This window comes from Primulina eburnea, chromosome 3 (assembly GCF_022965805.1).
Source record: "Primulina eburnea isolate SZY01 chromosome 3, ASM2296580v1, whole genome shotgun sequence".
In the NCBI taxonomy this organism is placed as follows: Eukaryota; Viridiplantae; Streptophyta; class Magnoliopsida; order Lamiales; family Gesneriaceae; genus Primulina; species Primulina eburnea.
The window spans coordinates 1,520,449-1,540,661 of NC_133103.1; the positions used below are offsets into that span (position 1 = coordinate 1,520,449).

Sequence of the window (20,213 nt, forward strand, 5' to 3'; positions counted from 1 at the left end):
GAACCCTAGGGAATAATTAAAATATACTTGACTATTTCTCAACCCTTTTTAGTCATGGTCACTATCCTTGCAAATAAAAAACAAGAAAGTTCTCCATTGTCTCCCTATATATATTTCAACAAAATTACTCGGCAACATTTTTTAGTCCTAAAAATTTGAACCCAATTTTCATTCATTCTGTAATATATGATTAACAATAATTAAGGTTAAAAATATAATAACACCTTAAAAAGATTCATTCGTTGTATTGTATATTTGTCTGCTTTACGTGCATATGCATATCATTATTGTACTAATCAATTCCGATTCTTAATGAGTTAAAGCTAATCCTTGTTAGAAAAGCTATGTGAAAACTCAAAGCATCTTCGAATTGCTAGTTTAGACAATTGAGGATGAAATGACTCGTTTTTTTTTTTTTTTTTTTTTTATTGACTAAATTCTTTCAAAACTCTTTTTTTTTTCCTCTCTAAAAAGTATGATTATTTTGATATTTGAGTCCACCCTGGCAAGATTTTTTTAGCTCCATTAATTGACAAAGAGCACTCAATTTAATTTGTATACGTATTATTAAATCCACAGAATCTCAGAGAGTGGAGAAAAAATGATTGCGAGAAATTAAGAATCTCGTAATAATTTCACTAATTTTACACATTTTCTCTTTGGTTTTTTACACATATAAATTAACTTCTTAATTTGTGGTTAATTAGTATATATTTAGGTATGAACCGATTTCGGAATAAAATTCAATGAGAATTGTTGAAACCGAAGTACTTTGCACAACAATTCTTATTTAGATTTCATATATACTAAGTGTTAAAAAATTTATAATTTTATTATTATTTATGTGTGTGTGTGTGTGTGTTATAATATAAATAATGTTTGTTTAATTTGTCATATGCAATTCAGGGCTATCATTAATATTCCAATAAATCACTTTTGACCAGACTTATATATAATGGAGAGACATTTTCAATATAGCTAGTAAGTACTTCAACATTCTATAATAGTATGCTACATATCTATCTTGCCTGGAATATCAATGGAAACGTAAAGTTTGAGCTGAGTTTATAGTTTTAAATATCAAAAAATTATACAGTTATAATCAATTATATTTTGCGATAATTTAACACGCGCTTGATCTTACATTATATCCTTAAAAGTTGCAATAACCCCTTGCGCATCCTTTCAAAATTGTGGAGCAATCCCTGCTCTAAATTAATAACTGTTACATTTCGACGCGTACTGAGTAAACCTTGACAAACACAATAATCTTCAAATCACGTTAACCAGATAAAGTACACTGGACAAATCTTATGTGATAAACTCATATTCAACTCAGGTTAACCAGATAAATCATACTGAAGAAGTTTTCTATGACAAACTCGTTCAAAAAAATATTAATTTTAAGAATCAAACTCTTAATAATTACTCAAATATTCATCTACCACATCAACTCTTACACTTACAAAAGCTGATCGTATTTCAAGATATACAGGTAGCATTCCTCTCTCAAATAACGACAAAAGCTATGGCATAAGTGCATCATTTATTAATTGATTAAGATTCTACCTAATAGAAGTATATAGTATTAATTAAATATTCATTGTGCACGAATGGTGCACGACTCTACAAAATCAAACGACACCCAGCAGGCAGGAGATCATGCATGTCTCTCTTAATCATCAAACTTTTGATTTAGTATAAAACAAAATACATTGAACTTTGACTGCTCCTATAAAATATTATTCATGTGTATATATATACATATTTTTGCCATTTATATTTTATTCTTCATCCTTCATATAATCTAAAAATATATAAATTAACAAAACGTAATAATTTTTATATATATATATATATACATATTTTTGCCATTTATATTTTATTCTTCATCCTTTATATAATCTAAAAATATATAAATTAACAAAACGTAATAATTTTATATATATATATATATATATATATATATATATATATATATGTCGAAATGTTGTGCCCTTTGATTCTTCATGGGAACAATATAATAAGCCTAAACGAATAAAGTGTATTTCCAATAGGAATAATTGTCTCGACCCAATAATATGATCCAATTGCAGCGGAGTTAAAAATACATATAAAGTTTTAAAGTATTTTATTTTTTCAAAATAAAATTAAGATAAAGTTTCAAATTCATCTTATCATATAGTTAATGTCCTTAATTAATCATATTATATTCTTATCCTCTTTATTTCGCATTAATTTTGTTTATTTCGTTTTATTTTCGGAAGAGCGCCATGGAAGAAATACTAACTCTATGATCGTGTGAAATATTGTGTTAATTGAATTATATGCAGTCTAAACATATAAAATATACATAAAAATGAATCAAATTCAAATATTATAATGTGTGTGTGTGTAAATATAATAATATATATGTTTAAAAAAATATATATTCAGATAAACCCTTAGCACACCTGTAAGGGCCTATTCCATTATATATAGAGTATGTATAGATATAATAATTATTCCAATTCGTCGCGTAGACGTCTAATGTGTAGCCCTTGATCAATCACAATTATGGAATAGGGAATGCTGTCAAAAGCCGTCAATCGCATGCTGGAATGCTCCACTTCAAATATACTAGTGACTATGCACACGCGATGCGTGTGTACAATTTTTTTTATCATTATCAATGGACTAAAGTGTAATTTGATAATTTATGAGATGACTAAATTGATATTTAAATTGTTGAAATAAAAAAAATAAATAAAAGTGTGTGTTGAAATGTGAAAAAAAAATAACAAAAAACAAAAGTGTAATATTAATATCATGTAAGGGTAAAATTGAAAAAAAAACTTGGTGTCCTCCTAGGTAGTTACTATCATGTGCTCATCCTTAATATAATAGTATATATATATATATATATATATATATATATATATATATATATATATATATATAGGTACACACAAAAGTGTGTACGTGCTTGCGCCTGTTTGCTCGATAATAAATTGAAGAAATATTCTTCAAAATGTGAAGGATATATGTATATGTTTAGCTTGATAGATGTTATCCATATGAGTAATAATCTCATTCCCCCGACACTTGACATGTGTATTGATGGCTTATTTATATAAAACTTATATACTCTCAGCAAAAAAGGAGAAGATGAAAATTCCCTTTGGAGTGAGTGTGGGCTAAGTTTGTTTCGTGGGGACTTTTACAAACTTCAAAGAAAGTGACATAAACACATACAACTCTATGATTATCAATTTGCCGACGGCTGTTTAAATTCCCCTAGCTCGTGGAACAAAGAGATGTAATTGGGTTTAAATCTCACTGGTAATAAATAAATAAAACCATTTCTTTCTCAAGTGAAAATCTTGTTTCGTTAAAATCAACATCATTGGTAAAATCCAAATACGTCTCAGTGAATTGGATATCTATCGAGAGTTAAAATCAAGCAAAGCCTTGAACAATCAATTCATCACTGAAATGATCAAATTCTACAAAATGACAAGCCCACTGCACTCGAAAAGCTCTTCAAACATACAGCTATAGATCCTTTACTCACAAATTGAATGTATGAATTCACCATCGAGAACAACAAGTTGCTCAATTTTTTCCAGTCGCATCCACCATGGTACATGGGATGATAATGTATCGCAATTATACTTGTATCTTTGTTTCCAACAATACAAAACTAGATAAATGTTTCCCCAACCGGCCCCAAAAATTTATATGCCGTGCTTTCCCATTGAATTAGTTATTCATGCAGAACCTATGTACCAGTAAAACGTTTCTTGAATAAGTGGTGCCTCTTAGCCGGATCCTTAGGCTTGTTCTTTGCCTGCCCATGTAGCTTTTTCTGCCCGGTACTGCAACGCAAACAACAAATAAACGGGGCAATTGAATACATTATTACGGTGTGCAGGAAGAGCCACAAAAGAAGTATTATTTTTTGAAAAGAAAAATGGGTTTTATTAGAAGGATACATAGCAGGTGCTGAATACTTACCTAAATTCCATGTAAACCATTCCACTAGCTCCAGACATGGCACTCATGGACCCAACTGAGCGACGAGCTTTTTCAAGAGCCATGCCATCTGCATCTTCTTCTAGTTGCTCTAAACCAACTGCATCATCCCCAGCACTCAGCACCTATTTTGTGAAATATAAAGAGTCGTCAGCATTCTTGAATAGTACTAGAGAAGGGATAATATTTCAAGCCACAAAACAAGGACACTAATAAAGAAGACCTTGCCAAGAAGTGCTAACTGATCATCAAGATGATGGTAATTCAACTCGGGTCCCGAGTCTGAGGGTGGTAAGCTCGTGATAACCTGGAAAAGCCAGTTAGAACATTCAAAAGCATGACCAGAATGCAATTCAAACATTTATTTGTATATGAAACATATCTCAAGAAGCAAGTATATGGACTTGAAGGGATAATATAGTCAGAATCGTTATCATGGAAGAAAGATGAAGTGCATAAAGTTTTGAAACTGTCATGCACCTTAAAACTATAACCCTGATCAACCAAAAACTGCTGTCTTTTGGTTGAGTAGTACATCTCCTGCATTAAAATAAATCAATAATGCGATTTCTGGTCAATTGCAGGGCAAAAAAAGCAAGCAAATCACTTGTAAATGGGAAGGAGAGGACTACCATACTTGGGTGTCTGTAGATACAAGTGAATAGAAAAATGCATTGTACTCTTCCTTGCCTCCCGCCACCCTGTCTTGAGGCTTACCCTATTAAATCAATAAATTCAGACACGAAGAGAAACTCAGGCCAAGGGAAAAACACAAACAGAGGTAGATGTGAATAAGAACAAACTCACACAGAATAAAAAATTTCTTATATCCAGGTGACCAGCAAAAACAACAATGAATAAAATATTGGAAGATCCCAAATATACTGACTTAAAGAGTGGTCTAAATTTTCCTAAATCTATTTCACAGCGTGTCAAGGTCAAATCACTTTAAATAATATATATCTTAAGGTTCTCTCTGCAGCAGAGAAAGGGAAAATATTCTTGGGGATCTTGTGTCAAAAATATTAATCTGACCTCCAAAATATAAAAGCCGCAACTTTTTATACGACAAATTTTCTTGGAGAAGAAAATCCATAACTTCTTTAAAGTATTGATATAGTTGTGCATGAAATGCAACCCAGCAGACGCAATATTCTTTCCGGATAGCAGACGCAATATTCTTTCAGGATAACGAGATAACATATTTAATCCTATCCAAAAATTTCCTTGAAAGCTGACAGCCTCATAGAAGTATAGGCGCTGATAACCACTTAAACATCCAGAAAGTAAATATGCCGCCATAACTAATCAGTTAATATCAGTCAAAAAGTAAAAAGGAAAGCTCAATGTGAATACTGGGTCCAGGCTATACTTGGTACATGAAAAACGAGAAACCATTTTTCAAATTTATATAGCTGTAAAAATATGATCTAAAAGTTTTAAGCCTAATCAGTGCTTCATAGTGAGCATGTGTACTGGGAAAAGCGTACCTTTGCCCTGAGAATACGTCCAAGTCGCTGAGCCTCTTGACGCCTTGAACCAGCGTGTGATGAAATCTGAATGATCACGTTTGCCTCTGGAATATCTATGGAATTATCACCCACCTGAAATCAAAGAGACAGCAGTTAAATTATCCCATCATCCAAAACTACCACAGGCTTTCACAGGACAAAGGAACAGAAAAATCCAGATACAAAAACAAGGGCATTGAAATGAACATAAACAATTTTATAAAACAAATGATGAATAGACATCATGAGTCATGCCTGAAGTAAAGATATTCTCTTGTGAACAAAATGCACATATTTTGACATCACGTCAGTAATTAAATTAGCAATTTTATGAAACAAAATGATGAACATCCATCATCAGTCATGCCTGAAGTAAAGCCGTTTGCCTGTGAACGTAATCCACACATTTTAACATCACATCAGTTATTCACTTAGCAATAGAGTTTGACAATAAAAATGGCTTTGTGGGATTTATGCATCATATGAATAGTCAAGAAAGTTCAGGTGAAGATTTGTATACAAGGCAGATTCCTCATTAGCGACGATACATATTTCAAATGCATAACACAAAATAAAATAAAGAAACATCAGAAAAAGGCTAATCATGTTCTAATTGACTTGCTTCTAAACATAACTCGCTTCTAAACAGCTTGTATGAGTACAGGAAAGCACATGGTGATGCACCACAACATGCTACATAGTTGTGCATAGACTAATTCAAGAACACTGGGAAAAAGATAGTCTCTTCACGTAGCTCTACCAAGAGGATGTCAATACTTGGGCAGTAATGGACATACCTTCGAGAGGAAAACGGTGTTCACGTCCCGACTGGTTTTAAATGCTTCAAGTATTTTAGTTCTTTCAGCGTGGCTGCGAATCACACGACCCAATTATTATGACATAATATTAAAACAGCATAAGCATGTCAAAACTCATAGATAAATGATAAAGTCAAACCTAGTTGCACCAAAAATCATAGGTTTTTGAAGCTTTATTGCATATTCTTGCAGAGCAAAAAGATTATCTGCAAAAACTATTATCTTATCACCCCGCTGCTGCTCATGGAAACGGATAAGAAACTCACAAGCTCTGAATTTATTAGGGTTCATCACATAAAGAGCCTGAAAGATGCAATGAAAAACGTGTTGGATAAACAAGCAAATATAAAATTTCAATTTGCCTGTAAAAGTTTGTTTAGAATAACCTTTACGGATTCTCAAGCAAAAATCAATCATTCTCAATCCTAAGTGGTTGGAAAAATATTCCATTAATTAGAGAAACATGGGATTAACCAATAGCAGGGAAAAAGTACCGAGCACAAATTTTTTTTAAAAAAAGCCTCAAAAATTGTCAGAGTTGAAAGTCACTCATCAAGCATGAAAACATGGATAGGAAAAGACCAATGTATCGTTAAAAGGGGCACCGAAGGTGATTTTGATCAATGACCGGCGCTGTTGCTCATTTAGTTATGGTAAATTAGCTTTGTCTTTGCAATGCAGTATACCACCGGAGATTAATTCAACAGTATTGGATTCTAGAAAATCACAGTTGAATACTCCTCAAGCAAATTTAAGATATTAAAAAAGACAATATTCCGATTCCAACTTGCCTGTTTCTTCTTCGAATTTTCTTTCTTTAGATACTCAGCAAAAAACTCCTTTGTCATTGGACACCAGACTTCTGCACACTGAACATTTGCAATGAACCCTCCTTTCACTAAATCCAACCAATTAGCCTCATATAACTTTGGACCAATAAGGAAGTTCAAATCGGTAATCCTCTCATCTTCTCTCACAAGTGTTGCTGCATATATAATGACAACAATTTGAGTCATCATTCACTGGCAACAAGTATACATGGGTGACTATAGATTGTTTATATAAATGTGGCGCTAACATACCAGTAAGACCCAATTTGCAGTGAGATTTTGTGATGCTGATGACCTTCCGAAACATGTGAGCGGGGACTACATGCACCTACAATTTAAAGATTATAAATGTATGCATCATCAAAGAATGTAAATAACTTATATCATTAACAAACCTCATCCATGAGAAGCAATCCCCATTCCCGGTTTCTTATTTCTTCTAGGATCTTCTCAGCTTCTTCAGATCGTTTGCCATTAAATGCAATCATATTATATGTTGTCACCACCACCCCAGCATTGCCACGGAATCTCTCTTTGCTGTCAGATGTGAAACGACATATTTGTTCCTCTGTAATAGTCGACCACAATTTAAACTGGAAAGCCCACTGATCCACAGACACCGCATTTGTAGCCAAACAAAGACAACTCTTTCTTATCCTGCTAGCAGCAGAAACACCAACCAAAGACTTTCCTGCACCACACGGTAGCACAATGATACCGGAGCGCGCTCTACCTGAAATAAGAAAAATAGTGAAGTACTAACTCATAAATTTGTCTCTAAAATGTTGATTCTCTTAGCCAGTAAAACAGAGTAACAGAATATAAATGAAAGTTCACACTTCCATGACATCTAATTACTTATATGATTCTTTTCATATGCATGTAAATTTACATTTACATAATCAAAATGTTCATAAAAATATATTGCCATCTTGTAAAAGTTAAAAGCCACAAGACTTGCGACTAAGCTCAAGGCTCAGCAAGTCCAGCCTTTGCACCTCGACACAAATTAAGGCGCAGCCCTTCGATGAAGTTGCAAGCCTTATCCTTTAAACACCATCCTTGGTGCACCTTCAAGGCCCAAGGCGTTAATTACGTGTGTTTTATTTACAAGGATCATATGTCCAAAATGAAATGTGAGATACAAATAATTGAAAGATCACGGTAGGTAATGTGGCAGACAAATAGTACAAATAAAATAATCACAATGATTATGAACATAGGTTGCAATTATACTCGCCATTTCCAAACATTTCACCATGCTCTTTTCTTGATACTGTACCACAATAAAGCATGAGAAAGGCTTTGTGGGATTACACTTACCATTTCCAAACATTTTACTAAGACTTTTTTCTTGATAAGGCCGTGGTTGTGCGTGGGGCTTCAATTCAACCTCCAGATCGGGATTGACCTGCCATATCCATGACAATGAGTGGAATCACGAAGCATACCTAATGGTGACAACTAAAACTACTGAAATCATGATCTTCCATACACATAACTTTCTAATTCTTGGAAGGAAATAAGGGCCACTCACAGTGTCATTTCTAAAGTCATACTCCTCCAACATGGGATAATTTAGAGCATTTGGCAAACACCGTTGCTTTACATTTTCAACCTGTACAGAAAACTAGTTAACTCCACACAATCCATTGGAAAGCGATTGAATGTTTAGCTGAAATGGCATCAAAATATAATTCAACATTTGAATTCCCACCAGGTTTGGTAAGTAAAGTTAAAAAAATAAACGAAATTGGATTGTGCTATCATCTCAAATTTGGAAGAGATCTAAGCTGTGGTCAGCTCATTGAAACAAATCCTGCAAAGCAGTTGGTTCAAAACATGCAGCATATGTTGTGTATGTCCATGAAAACAATGTATACAACTTGAAAAATTATAATATGGGACTATGTAAAATAGTAGATCATACAAATGTTTATCAAAGTAAATAGTTCAAAATCGAAATATTTAGCAAGGAGAAACTCCAAATGGCATTTTACTTTGAATATTTTACGAGGAATAAAAGCAAACTGAATTGTTGAAGCATCCCAACTAAAAAGAACATTTATCAAAATTAAAAACAGGAGACTTAAGGTCTGCAGTTTGACTTCCCAATTACAGTTCATCTTAAAAAGATGCAAAGACCAACCTGAGCAGGATCAATTTCAAATGAATGAGTTTCTTTTTCTTCAGCTGCAGCTGCCAACTCGACTTCATTTAGCAACTCATTGTGCCCACCTTCTATTTCACCAGTAGATTTTCCTTTTGTAAAACCATCATTTCCTTCAACTCCCTAAAGTAACAGCGTTCGAAGTGTGTAAATTATGGACCAAAGACAACAGAAAAGCTATATGGGCTTACATACAAAATTGACCCAGATGGAAAAGCTATCAAGGGCGGGATTAACCATACAAAGACAAATACCACAAGCACATACCTCAAAGGAAATCCTTGCTCGTCCTATAACCTCATCCATTAACAATTTTTTCAATACCTGAAAATTTTTGATAGCAGTAGAAAAAATATAACATCGAAATCATAAGCTTCATTTTAACTAAAGGATAGGTAGAGTAGAACGTCTTGCCTCTGGAAATGGTGACTCAACTAAATATTTATTCTTCTTGAGCACGAGCTTCACTTTGCCATAATTAGCAGTGGAATTATGTATAAAATCAATCATGTCTTTTGGAAGCTTGGTCTTTGATAATTTATTTAGAACAGAAATAATAGTCTCTGTTTCAAGTCCAACTGACACCGCAGCATACAGGGAATGTGGAGTCAAGTTGTACTCATGCATTGATTCTGGCCTGTTGAGTAAAAAAATAATCAAAACAACTGCAAGAACATTTTAAACCACCGAAAGGAAAGCCCAAGCACATGCACACAAGTGTAATAACTCAAAAATAAGTACATAATGAAAAGATATTGGCTCACTCTGTGGAGATTGTATATAGGACCAATGACAGCAGTGGTTGAGTTCATTGCCCAATTATAAATTTTCTCAAGCCATACTACTACTACAAATAGCATATTTTGCCAGGTCATGTGGATCAAACCCAGACATACATAACCAATATAGAAAATTAGAAATGAATAAAAATGTTGTTAGCCACACAATTTCACAATGGTCTTGAGCTATATTGCATTTCAGGCTAATAAACACACTGCAAGTTAACAAATGGATGATAGTCGTAGGATGTTAAAAGTATGTTGCACATAACATATTTCCATGAGATCAGGCATACAAGAGAAAGTTAAAATATCTTAGTTCTCAACTATCGAACTGGAACTGATAAATATACCAGTAAAGTTCAATCTCAGTCAATGGTATGTGCCATCATATCTTAGTTGCGGACAAAAACAAACTGTCAACATACATTTAAACACAAACAAGTATAGTAGCAATCAATCAACAATCAAAACTTCCTTGGCGCTCACTTGGAACTAAAGTGTCCCAATTTACCTGCAAACTGGTTCAGCGATGGCAATAAGAAAATCATAGGCCTGTTTATACAGCGTAGAGAAAGTCTCCAAGAAAATGCGACCATCGGCACAAGCCCACAATGGCCGATTTTCATGATCAGGTTTAAGTTCCAATCTTGAAAAATCTCTCTTTTTCCCTTCTCCTGAAAGAACAAATTAGACAAATTGATCAACTGAACTCCTCACAAACGCAACACCACCATAAAAGTTGGGGGAAATTTATGCCACAATCTTTAAATTATCGCCGATACCATCTCCGAGATCTTCGTCCATGTCATCATGGATATGATAATTATCTTCATCAGCACCTATAATTTTATGCTCCTCCTTCAAAATAAATAATAAATAAACGACATAAAAATACATAAATCCCACGACATTTCAGTTAAAAAAGGTAAGGAACTAAACAAACAAAAAGAATTGAAACACACAAATCCTTTGAACCTTGGAGAACTTGATTTTTTTGATTGGTCGGCCTTTATCGCCTGGAATTCAAACGATGATCAAATCAAATTGAGTATCGAAACTTTAAAAATTTCCGTTCAGTAATCAGTCTACAATTACTGGCCGTGTGCTCGTGGAAATATGAATAAATTCAAATATAATTCCGATAATCAGTTCTTGTAAAAGAATTACCATTTCCCATTTAGCAAAATTTCAGATTTTGATTTGGGATCTTCGTGAATGTATTGTGCTGTGACAAAATAATGAACGTACAAGCCGTGGTATATAAATAGGAGAGACGAAGCGAACCGCCTGACAGCTATTAGCACAATAACCCCTTAATAGTGCTGTATTTACGAAACTAAATAAGGAAACAAAATTAAATTATGGAAAGTGTATTCATTGTCGAAATTTGTTGAATTTTTTTTTAATGATAGATTTTTATAGTGACTTTTATATAATCTTATAAAATTTTAATTTTTTTTTATAGAATCTATATTTTTATAAATATTTATAATTTTTTTTTTATAGAAACTTATATAAAATTGTAAATTATTAATGTCATTTTTTAAATTTTTTTTGAACTGTAATTGAACATGAATAATTTTTATTTATTTAAAATATTTTTATTTATCAATATAAATATTTTTTAATTATGATTTGATTTACAAAAAACGATATGTCAATTATTCGAGTCTATTCAATATATTTAATTAATATTTTTTAATATTTAACAATAACTAATATTAATAAATATCAAACTTTAAATAATAATTTCATAGAAAATTTGACGTGTGTAAAAAAAATAAAATAATTTCATTCATTTTTAAGTAAGTATTTTATGTATAACAACAAAATAAACTAAACAATTATTCGTACATGAAATATAACCAATACACTAAGGTAAAATTTCTATCAAAAAAATTGACAATTATTTCTATTCTCCTGCCTGCTTCATCTCCATTGTCTTGATTTCACACTTTTTTTGTGGGGAAAATTGATTTACTTAATCGCGACCGATCCCCCTCTTTCTTCTTCTCTTGCACACGGCGAAAGCAGAGTTCTGCATATTGAAGAGCGATGAGCGGGCACGATTCGAAGTATTTTTCCACCACCAAAAAGGGTGAAATCCCCGAGCTCAAAGAAGAACTCAATTCTCAGTACAAGGTGCCTGTTTCTCCCGTAGCTCTTTATGTTTGTGTGGCGTGTTCAATTTGAGCGTTGATAAATCTGCTGGGATCTTAGTGGATTTAGTGTGAATTAGAGTCGGATCTAACATTTTTTGGGTCTAATTGACGAGAAATGCCGTTTGGAGTTATCGTTATTGTGTCTGATTTATGGGGTCTTATCGTCTATTCATGCCATGGTGTGAGTAAAATTGTGGCCTTTTATTTGTCGACATGGGAAATCTATTGGGCTGGGTGGATATTCTTTAATTTGATCGCGTGCCATTTTTTTACACGTGCACTTTGTGGATTCAGGACAAGAGGAAAGATGCAGTTAAGAAGGTTATTGCTGCAATGACAGTGGGGAAGGACGTATCATCCCTCTTTACGGATGTTGTGAATTGTATGCAAACGGAAAATTTGGAGCTTAAAAAGCTTGTATATTTGTATCTCATCAACTATGCAAAGAGCCAACCTGATCTTGCTATATTAGCAGTGAATACGTTTGTTAAGGTAAGCAGCTGTGTTTTTTTGCACGAGCTCTGGGATTTTCATAGTTTGTATACTCAGGGTCAACATATGAGTCCCCATTGTTGCTTTGCTGGTCGAGATATGTATTTGGCAACGGCGATGTACAAATTCAATTTATTGTTGCTTGTAATAAATGCATTCTGTACCTTTTAATTGATAGGAAAAAAATTTCTCCCTTGGATGTCCAAAGATAAATATAGAAAGGACGAGGGAGAGTCCTTATCTTTCATGTGAAAACTAAGTCGAGCTCTAAACAGCGGACAATGAAAGTGCTTTCACCCCTCGATTCTTTTTTATGTTAACAATCTTTGATCATCTGATGATCACACTCCACGCATAACAGTTAGTTTTCGTTTGCAATTATTGAAGAGGGTGGGACTCTAGTGAATAAATGGGAGTGGTTGTGCTAGCTAAGGTGGTGTATGAAATAAAACTTTAGTAGGCACCTTAAAATATGTGCTCTGTTGCATTGAAGAAATAATGACAAGCTGGTGGCTGTTCAGCCATGTTTGGGGTAAATGATATCTTAACTATCCTTTGCAAGGAATTTTTGTAAAATGTTGTAACAATGTTTATCTAATGAATGACTACCAAAGCCGGCTTCTTCAACAATTTGTAAATGTCGATGGCGAGGGGTAAAGTTTCACGCCATCATGTTTCTCAGGATTCCCAAGACCCAAATCCCTTGATCCGTGCTTTGGCTGTGAGGACAATGGGATGCATCCGGGTTGATAAAATTACAGAGTATTTATGTGATCCTTTGCAGCGGTGCCTCAAGGTATCTTTACCAATATTTCTTATGCAGTATACTCTCTATTTGAATTCATTTTACTATGGCCAAGACATGAGTGAAATTTGGTGAGTAATGACTAAGCGATGCCATTTTGTCTGCTTTTTTTTCATATCAGGATGACGACCCATATGTCCGCAAGACAGCAGCTATATGTGTTGCTAAACTTTACGACATAAATGCGGAGTTGGTAGAGGATAGAGGTTTCCTAGATGCTCTGAAGGATTTAATTTCGGACAACAATCCCATGGTTGTCGCAAATGCTGTTGCTTCACTTGCTGAAATTCAAGAGAACAGTAGCAAACCCATCTTTGAAATCACTAGTAACACGCTCTCAAAGCTTCTTACTGCTCTGAATGAATGCACCGAGTGAGTAGGAACAGCATGACTGGTTCACCCGATGAAAATACAAATTCATGTGTTAAATTGCCCACCTGTTATGCACTCAATTCACCCATATTTTTTTTTATTATACGCGTGTTCTAAGTTGGCATTCAATCATATCTAGTGTAGATATGCTAATTTTCTAATATTTTCTTTTGTTAATGGGAGTTATGAAGTTATGGCTTTCTCTTTATCGTTGTCATGGAATAGTGTTAGGCTAATTACAGTTAATTAAGTTTCATAAAAGCTATAGATTTGTACAGCTTGAATATTCCTAAAATCATACCAATTTCTTGACTGATTGGTTTTATTTTCAGTACTTTCCTACAAGAATGTAGTTTAATTTTCCATGTCAAGTTTTTCTTTTCTTTTTCCTGATTTGTGGTAGAAACTGGGTAATATTTAGTAGTGAGATAAGATAAATGTAATGTGTTTGGATTATTCATTATTAAATTTGAACTTATTGCTTAGTATTGGACTGATATTTGGTGGAACATTTATATGCTGCTCTGTTTGATTTGTCAAAAGGTGCAGCCTTATTTTCCATGCTCTATAGTGTTGTAACCATAATATACCACCTTCAGGTGGGGTCAAGTTTTCATTTTGGACGCTCTTTCCAAGTATAAGGCAGCTGATGCTCGTGAAGCCGAAAATATAGTGGAGAGAGTTACGCCGCGATTACAACATGCAAACTGTGCAGTTGTTCTTTCAGCTGTCAAGGTTATAGTCAATTTGCCTCTAGAATTTTTTGGAATGAGTTTAACTGTGATTAGTTGTTTATCAGCGTCTTTTTTCCTTTGCTTGTTTACTTTTGCCATTTGTCACTGTCTCCACAATCAAAGCTCATTACATATAGTGTAATCTTGTGGAACAATATTGCAGATGATCCTTTTACAGATGGAACTAATTACTAGCACTGATGTAGTCCGGAATCTTTGCAAGAAGATGGCTTCTCCTCTTGTGACATTGCTGTCTGCGGAGCCCGAGATTCAATATGTTGCTTTGCGAAACATAAACCTTATTGTGCAAAAGAGACCCACAATTCTTGCCCATGAGATCAAGGTAATTCTACATGATGTCTTATACTCCATTTCATTGGGATAAGAGACTCAAACATGTAGGTGAATTTACAAATGATTGTGCTGCCTTTGCCATTTAGGTGTTCTTTTGCAAGTACAATGATCCAATTTACGTGAAGATGGAAAAGTTGGAAATAATGATAAAGCTTGCATCAGATAGAAATATAGACCAAGTGAGTTGACTTTTGTTGCAGTAGATTGCATAGTTTATCTTGTGTTTGAATTGATTTTGTTCCATGATAACCTCTCTACACCTATGCTCGCAGGTTTTATTGGAGTTCAAAGAGTATGCTACAGAAGTAGATGTAGATTTATTTTATCTTGTGTTTGAATTGATTTTGTTCCATGATAACCTCTCTACACCTATGCTCGCAGGTTTTATTGGAGTTCAAAGAGTATGCTACAGAAGTAGATGTAGATTTTGTCAGAAAAGCTGTTCGTGCCATTGGACGATGTGCGATCAAGTTAGAGAGAGCAGCTGAACGGTGTATCAGCGTGTTGCTTGAATTGATCAAGATCAAAGTAAACTATGTTGTTCAAGAAGCTATCATAGTGATTAAGGATATCTTTAGGAGATACCCTAACACGTATGTCAGTGTTTTTATCTTCGAGTCTGGTAATTAGTGTGGGACTTGTTCTAATAAGTTTTGACTTTCGAAACGTAAATTAATCAATTATCTGTCTCAGTTATGAGTCCATCATTGCTACACTATGTGAGAACTTGGACACCTTGGATGAGCCAGAAGCAAAGGTACTTTGAGGGGACGAGATCCTTTGGGCTCTTCAAAATATTTCTTTCTGGCCATTTTGAGCTTGTTTTCCTCCATATTTCTTTACAGGCATCAATGATTTGGATCATCGGTGAATATGCTGAAAGAATTGATAATGCTGATGAGCTCTTGGAGAGCTTTTTGGAAACATTTCCCGAGGAACCTCCGCAAGTTCAGTTACAGCTTTTGACAGCGACGGTCAAACTTTTCCTCAAGAAGCCAACCGAAGGCCCACAACAGATGATCCAGGTTTCCGTTTTAGCTATTTCATTCATGATCTTTAACTTCTCTATGTTCTTGATTGACCCCAATCATTTGTAATTCATTTGAACATCGTTTCCGAGGCTGTATGCGACAGTTCGCAAGGTTTCATGTTTAATAAAAACTATTAGAATTGGATCGGAATTCACAAAGATTTCAAGAATGTTTCGATTTTCGATTTGATAAGACAAAGATTATGTATATCACTAAACTAATCGTGCCATTGTTTACTAGATTAGGACAGTGAATTTCTAGTCCACTGATGTTATCCTTTTTACTGTATTAAAAATAAAATAATGTTTCCTATCAAAAAAAAAAAAAAACTATTAGAATTTCAATATCGCAAGTAAAAATTTAGGCCCTTGATGAAGGTATAGCTAAATCTGGCCAAGCTCTCCTCTTCAGCATGTTTTGTCTTGGAAGAGGTTGTTTCCTTTGATAGGAGAAAAGAGGCCCATACATTTTGTTTTATCATCCTCGGTGTAAGCCTTAGAAACTACACCTTATGGTGCAAGGTTGGAGCTATGTGCCACCTCTCTGCATCTAGCTCCAGGCTTGCTGCTGCTGCATCTTGCACCCGGGTGTACTCCTCTTGTGCCTTTACATGTGTGTTTGTGTGCAGTTTTTGTTACCACTTGTTAAAAAGGACGTGTTTAGATGAGTTAAAAGTCTTTCCTTTATTTAGTTTTCCATGTAACAATTGGGGATAATTCATAATTTCTGATGTTCATTTAACCTGTGTTTTAAACCAAGGCTTTTCACGGTCTTTTTATCTTTCTTAAATTAAATGCATGTTTAGAATTTGGCTTTCATTATAATCTTATGAATAGGTTGTTTTGAATAATGCCACTGTCGAAACCGACAACCCAGATCTGAGAGATCGTGCATATATATACTGGCGACTCCTCTCAACCGATCCTGAGGTATGCACGTGTTTTGTTAGAACTGTTAGATTCTGCTTTATTGCTTCATGATATTCCTTTTTTCTCGCTTATTTTGGGTGTTAATGCACTAAATTTTTGGTAAGAATTTGTATTGATTGTCACTGCATGTTACACCTGGAAAATTTGAAGAAATAAAAGAAAAACAAATTTTTTTCTGGTGTTAGGATGAATTGGGGTTGATTTGGTGTATTTATTTAATTTAGCATTGCTAGTGTCAGCTTAGGTCTAGGTGTTTTTGGTTGTGTAAGACTTGAGTTTACAGGGTCGGGTATGTGGAAAAATTGCAGTCGGTTGGTTTTCAAGCTTACAACTCTGGTTGTGCTTGCTGGCTTGTAGTGCTTGGTTTGTCAGTGTTTCTAGTTAATAGTGCCTAAGTCTTTCCATTATTTGTGTCTTAGCTTCTAGGGAACTTTTTTTTGTATGCATGTGTCTCTTTATTTTTTATCAATAACAATTTTTTGAATCTTCAGGCAGCAAAGGATGTTGTCTTAGCTGAAAAGCCTGTGATAAGTGATGATTCGAATCAACTCGACCCTTCTCTCCTGGATGAGCTTCTTGCCAACATTGCTACATTGTCCTCTGTCTACCATAAGCCCCCTGATGCATTTGTAACACGTGTTAAGACCGTCCAAAAAACTGAGGAAGAGGATTATCCTGATGGAAGTGAAGGAGGGTATTCTGAATCATCTACTCAAGCAGCTGATGCAGGTGCGTCATCGCCGGCTGCCACAGGTAATGCTCAGAATGCAGCTGGAAGGCTACCAGCTGCTCCTACAGCCATACCTGATTTACTTGATCTGATTGGCTTAGATAATAACAGTGCATCAGAGGATCAGCCTACAACCATTTCTGGGTATGTTTGTTGTAATTCAGTTGTGGTTATTATGTATTTTATTTTCTTGTTTAAACCTGTTTAACCGGAACATTCATCAACTGAAACCTTTTGAGTTGCAGACCTCCTTTACCAGTTGTATTACCTGCACCTACTGGTCAAGGTCTACAAATCCGTGCTCAGCTGATCCGAAAAGACGGCCAAATATTTTACAGCATGTTATTTGAGAACAATACACAGATTCCACTTGATGGGTTTATGATTCAGTTCAACAAGAACACTTTCGGTCTGGCTGCAGCTGGACCGCTTCAGGTATTTATTATTGGCAATTTCTAGGATTTTGGCTTTTACTCTTTGTTTCCAGCTAATTTTTTTTTTTTTCAATCAGGTTCCTCAATTGCTACCTGGTACATCTGCAAGCACTCTTCTACCTATGGTTTTGTTCCAGAACGTTTCTCCTGGTCCACCGAGTACACTTCTGCAGGTTGCTGTAAAAAATAATCAGCAACCTGTATGGTATTTTAATGACAGCATTCCGTTGCTTGTATTTTTTGCTGAGGATGGGAAAATGGAGCGATCAGCATTTCTTGAGGTACAAAATTTTTCTCATTGCTAATTCGTTTATTGAATCCTCATGTGCTTTCTTCTGCTTTTGAGACACCTGAACATATTATATGTGCTGCCAAACATTTATTATCATTCACGACGATGATTACCATCAGATATAATCTGTATGTTGATAACCTCACAGGCGAACATACAAAACCAATGTTTGCCTCACTTCTCCTGAAGTTGCACTGAAGGTGTCACTGTGGTAGCTTTTGACGAAAATGTTAGCTGTCAATTATAATGGATAGATATATGCAAGTTTGGAAAATAATGGATTGTGGTTGAATGTATATATGATTTGTAATCTACTAGAAAACCAACCAATGCAGATATTCAATTTATACACGTCATGAGCTATTTAGCTATATGTTTCTGGAAATTGATTTTGCACCTCTGTACATTGCAGACGTGGAAATCGCTACCTGATTCTAACGAGATCTCCAAGGACTTCCCAGCAATTGTGGTGAATAGTTTTGAAGCAACCATAGACCGGTTGGCTGCATCCAATATGTTCTTTATTGCGAAGCGCAAGCACACAAATCAAGAAGTTTTGTATCTATCCGCCAAGATTCCTCGAGGGATCCCTTTCTTAGTCGAACTTACGGCAGCCATCGGTATCCCTGGCCTTAAATGTGCGGTAAAAACACCAAGCCCTGAAATGGCCCCTCTTTTCTTCGAAGCCATAGAAGCTCTCTTCCAAAATTGATATGGTAGTATCCTTTCTCTTGATCCCAGTTCCGCTATCCACTGTGTTCTGGTTTTTCGTGTGGGTTGTGTTATGGATACACATTTTTTTAACACCATAATTGGAGTGCTTTATTGCTTATTACTTAGCGTAATTTCTTATTTATCGACGACCTTTTTACCTAGCTATGATTTGTGTATGATGCTTGAATATGTTGATTTAAAAGGGAAAATTGAATTTAAAAAAATTAAAAATTTATGAACCAGACTAGTCGAGTTCTTCACAGGCTGGACGATACATGAATCGGATTCGTGACTGATTTTTGGTCGGACCAATCGATCCAATTACAGAAACACTTATTTGTGGGAGTACTTCTACATTTTGAAAGTCAATGCTTGCTAAAACAAACTTAACTAGAAATTTGAAGAATTATCTTATTTTCAGGGTTTTTTATATATGTCGTGTTGTATATATTTTGTGCTCGTTTGAAGTCATATATCTGAATATTTCTGAAAATAAAAAACATTTCCCAAATAATATGTGTCACATCTTATGTATTTTTCTGAACTTAAGAGCGAGAGATAAAGCTTCATGAGGTCGTTTTAATTAATTACTATCATTTTTATCTTGATTTTAACATTTTTCTTCCTAAAAATGTGCAATCATTTGGAGTGCAAAAGATTTGCAAAAACATGATGTTGGTTTCGATCGAGTTTGAGTCACTCAAATGCGTTTTTTAGATGAATTTCCCAAATTTAAGTACTTGTGAAGTACTCGAGCTCCAATATTTTTTTTTGTATTTTAAAATTTAATCGGCTAGATATTTATATCGTTAGTCACCGTTTGATTTGTGAATAAGATGAAGAAATATGCATGTTATATTGATGATTAAAAAAATATATATTTCGATAAAACAATGATACGTGAGATTAAAAGTAATCATTTATATAATTTGAATCAAACATGGAATCAATTAATATCTTAACATTATAAGATAAATGGTTAAGTGTTTTATTGCATCATAAGATACATTTTAGCAATTCCGATTTTTAAACATATTCC

At 34.4% G+C, this 20,213-nt stretch overlaps 2 protein-coding genes across 3 annotated transcripts; one reads left to right on the plus strand and one right to left on the minus strand.

Annotated features, from left to right (window-relative positions):
* Nucleotides 1-3,432: 3,432 nt before the first annotated feature.
* On the minus strand, nt 3,433-11,411 carry LOC140825159 (general transcription and DNA repair factor IIH helicase/translocase subunit XPB1-like). Of its 2 annotated transcripts, none has more exons than XM_073186758.1 (20): nt 11,293-11,411; nt 11,101-11,141; nt 10,908-10,983; nt 10,637-10,799; nt 9,758-9,980; nt 9,611-9,667; nt 9,323-9,466; nt 8,711-8,791; nt 8,497-8,584; nt 7,569-7,906; nt 7,426-7,501; nt 7,135-7,328; nt 6,483-6,646; nt 6,323-6,395; nt 5,505-5,618; nt 4,652-4,732; nt 4,495-4,554; nt 4,238-4,321; nt 3,997-4,139; nt 3,433-3,857 (listed from the first exon to the last, which is right to left on the minus strand). In XM_073186758.1, the coding sequence occupies exons 1-20, from the start codon at nt 11,300-11,302 to the stop codon at nt 3,761-3,763; spliced, it is 2,307 nt and encodes a 768-aa protein (XP_073042859.1). In that variant the 5' UTR covers nt 11,303-11,411; the 3' UTR covers nt 3,433-3,760. The 2 variants fall into 2 exon arrangements, with proteins under 2 accessions (XP_073042859.1, XP_073042857.1); XM_073186756.1 differs by having other exon boundaries at nt 11,088-11,141.
* Nucleotides 11,412-12,038: 627 nt separating this feature from the next.
* On the plus strand, nt 12,039-19,353 carry LOC140825160 (beta-adaptin-like protein C). Its single transcript, XM_073186759.1, has 15 exons — nt 12,039-12,267; nt 12,582-12,779; nt 13,462-13,575; nt 13,706-13,956; nt 14,556-14,691; nt 14,854-15,033; nt 15,131-15,223; nt 15,426-15,637; nt 15,738-15,801; nt 15,890-16,069; nt 16,912-17,004; nt 17,496-17,878; nt 17,980-18,169; nt 18,246-18,449; nt 18,873-19,353. The coding sequence occupies exons 1-15, from the start codon at nt 12,181-12,183 to the stop codon at nt 19,170-19,172; spliced, it is 2,685 nt and encodes an 894-aa protein (XP_073042860.1). The 5' UTR covers nt 12,039-12,180; the 3' UTR covers nt 19,173-19,353.
* Nucleotides 19,354-20,213: the final 860 nt, after the last annotated feature.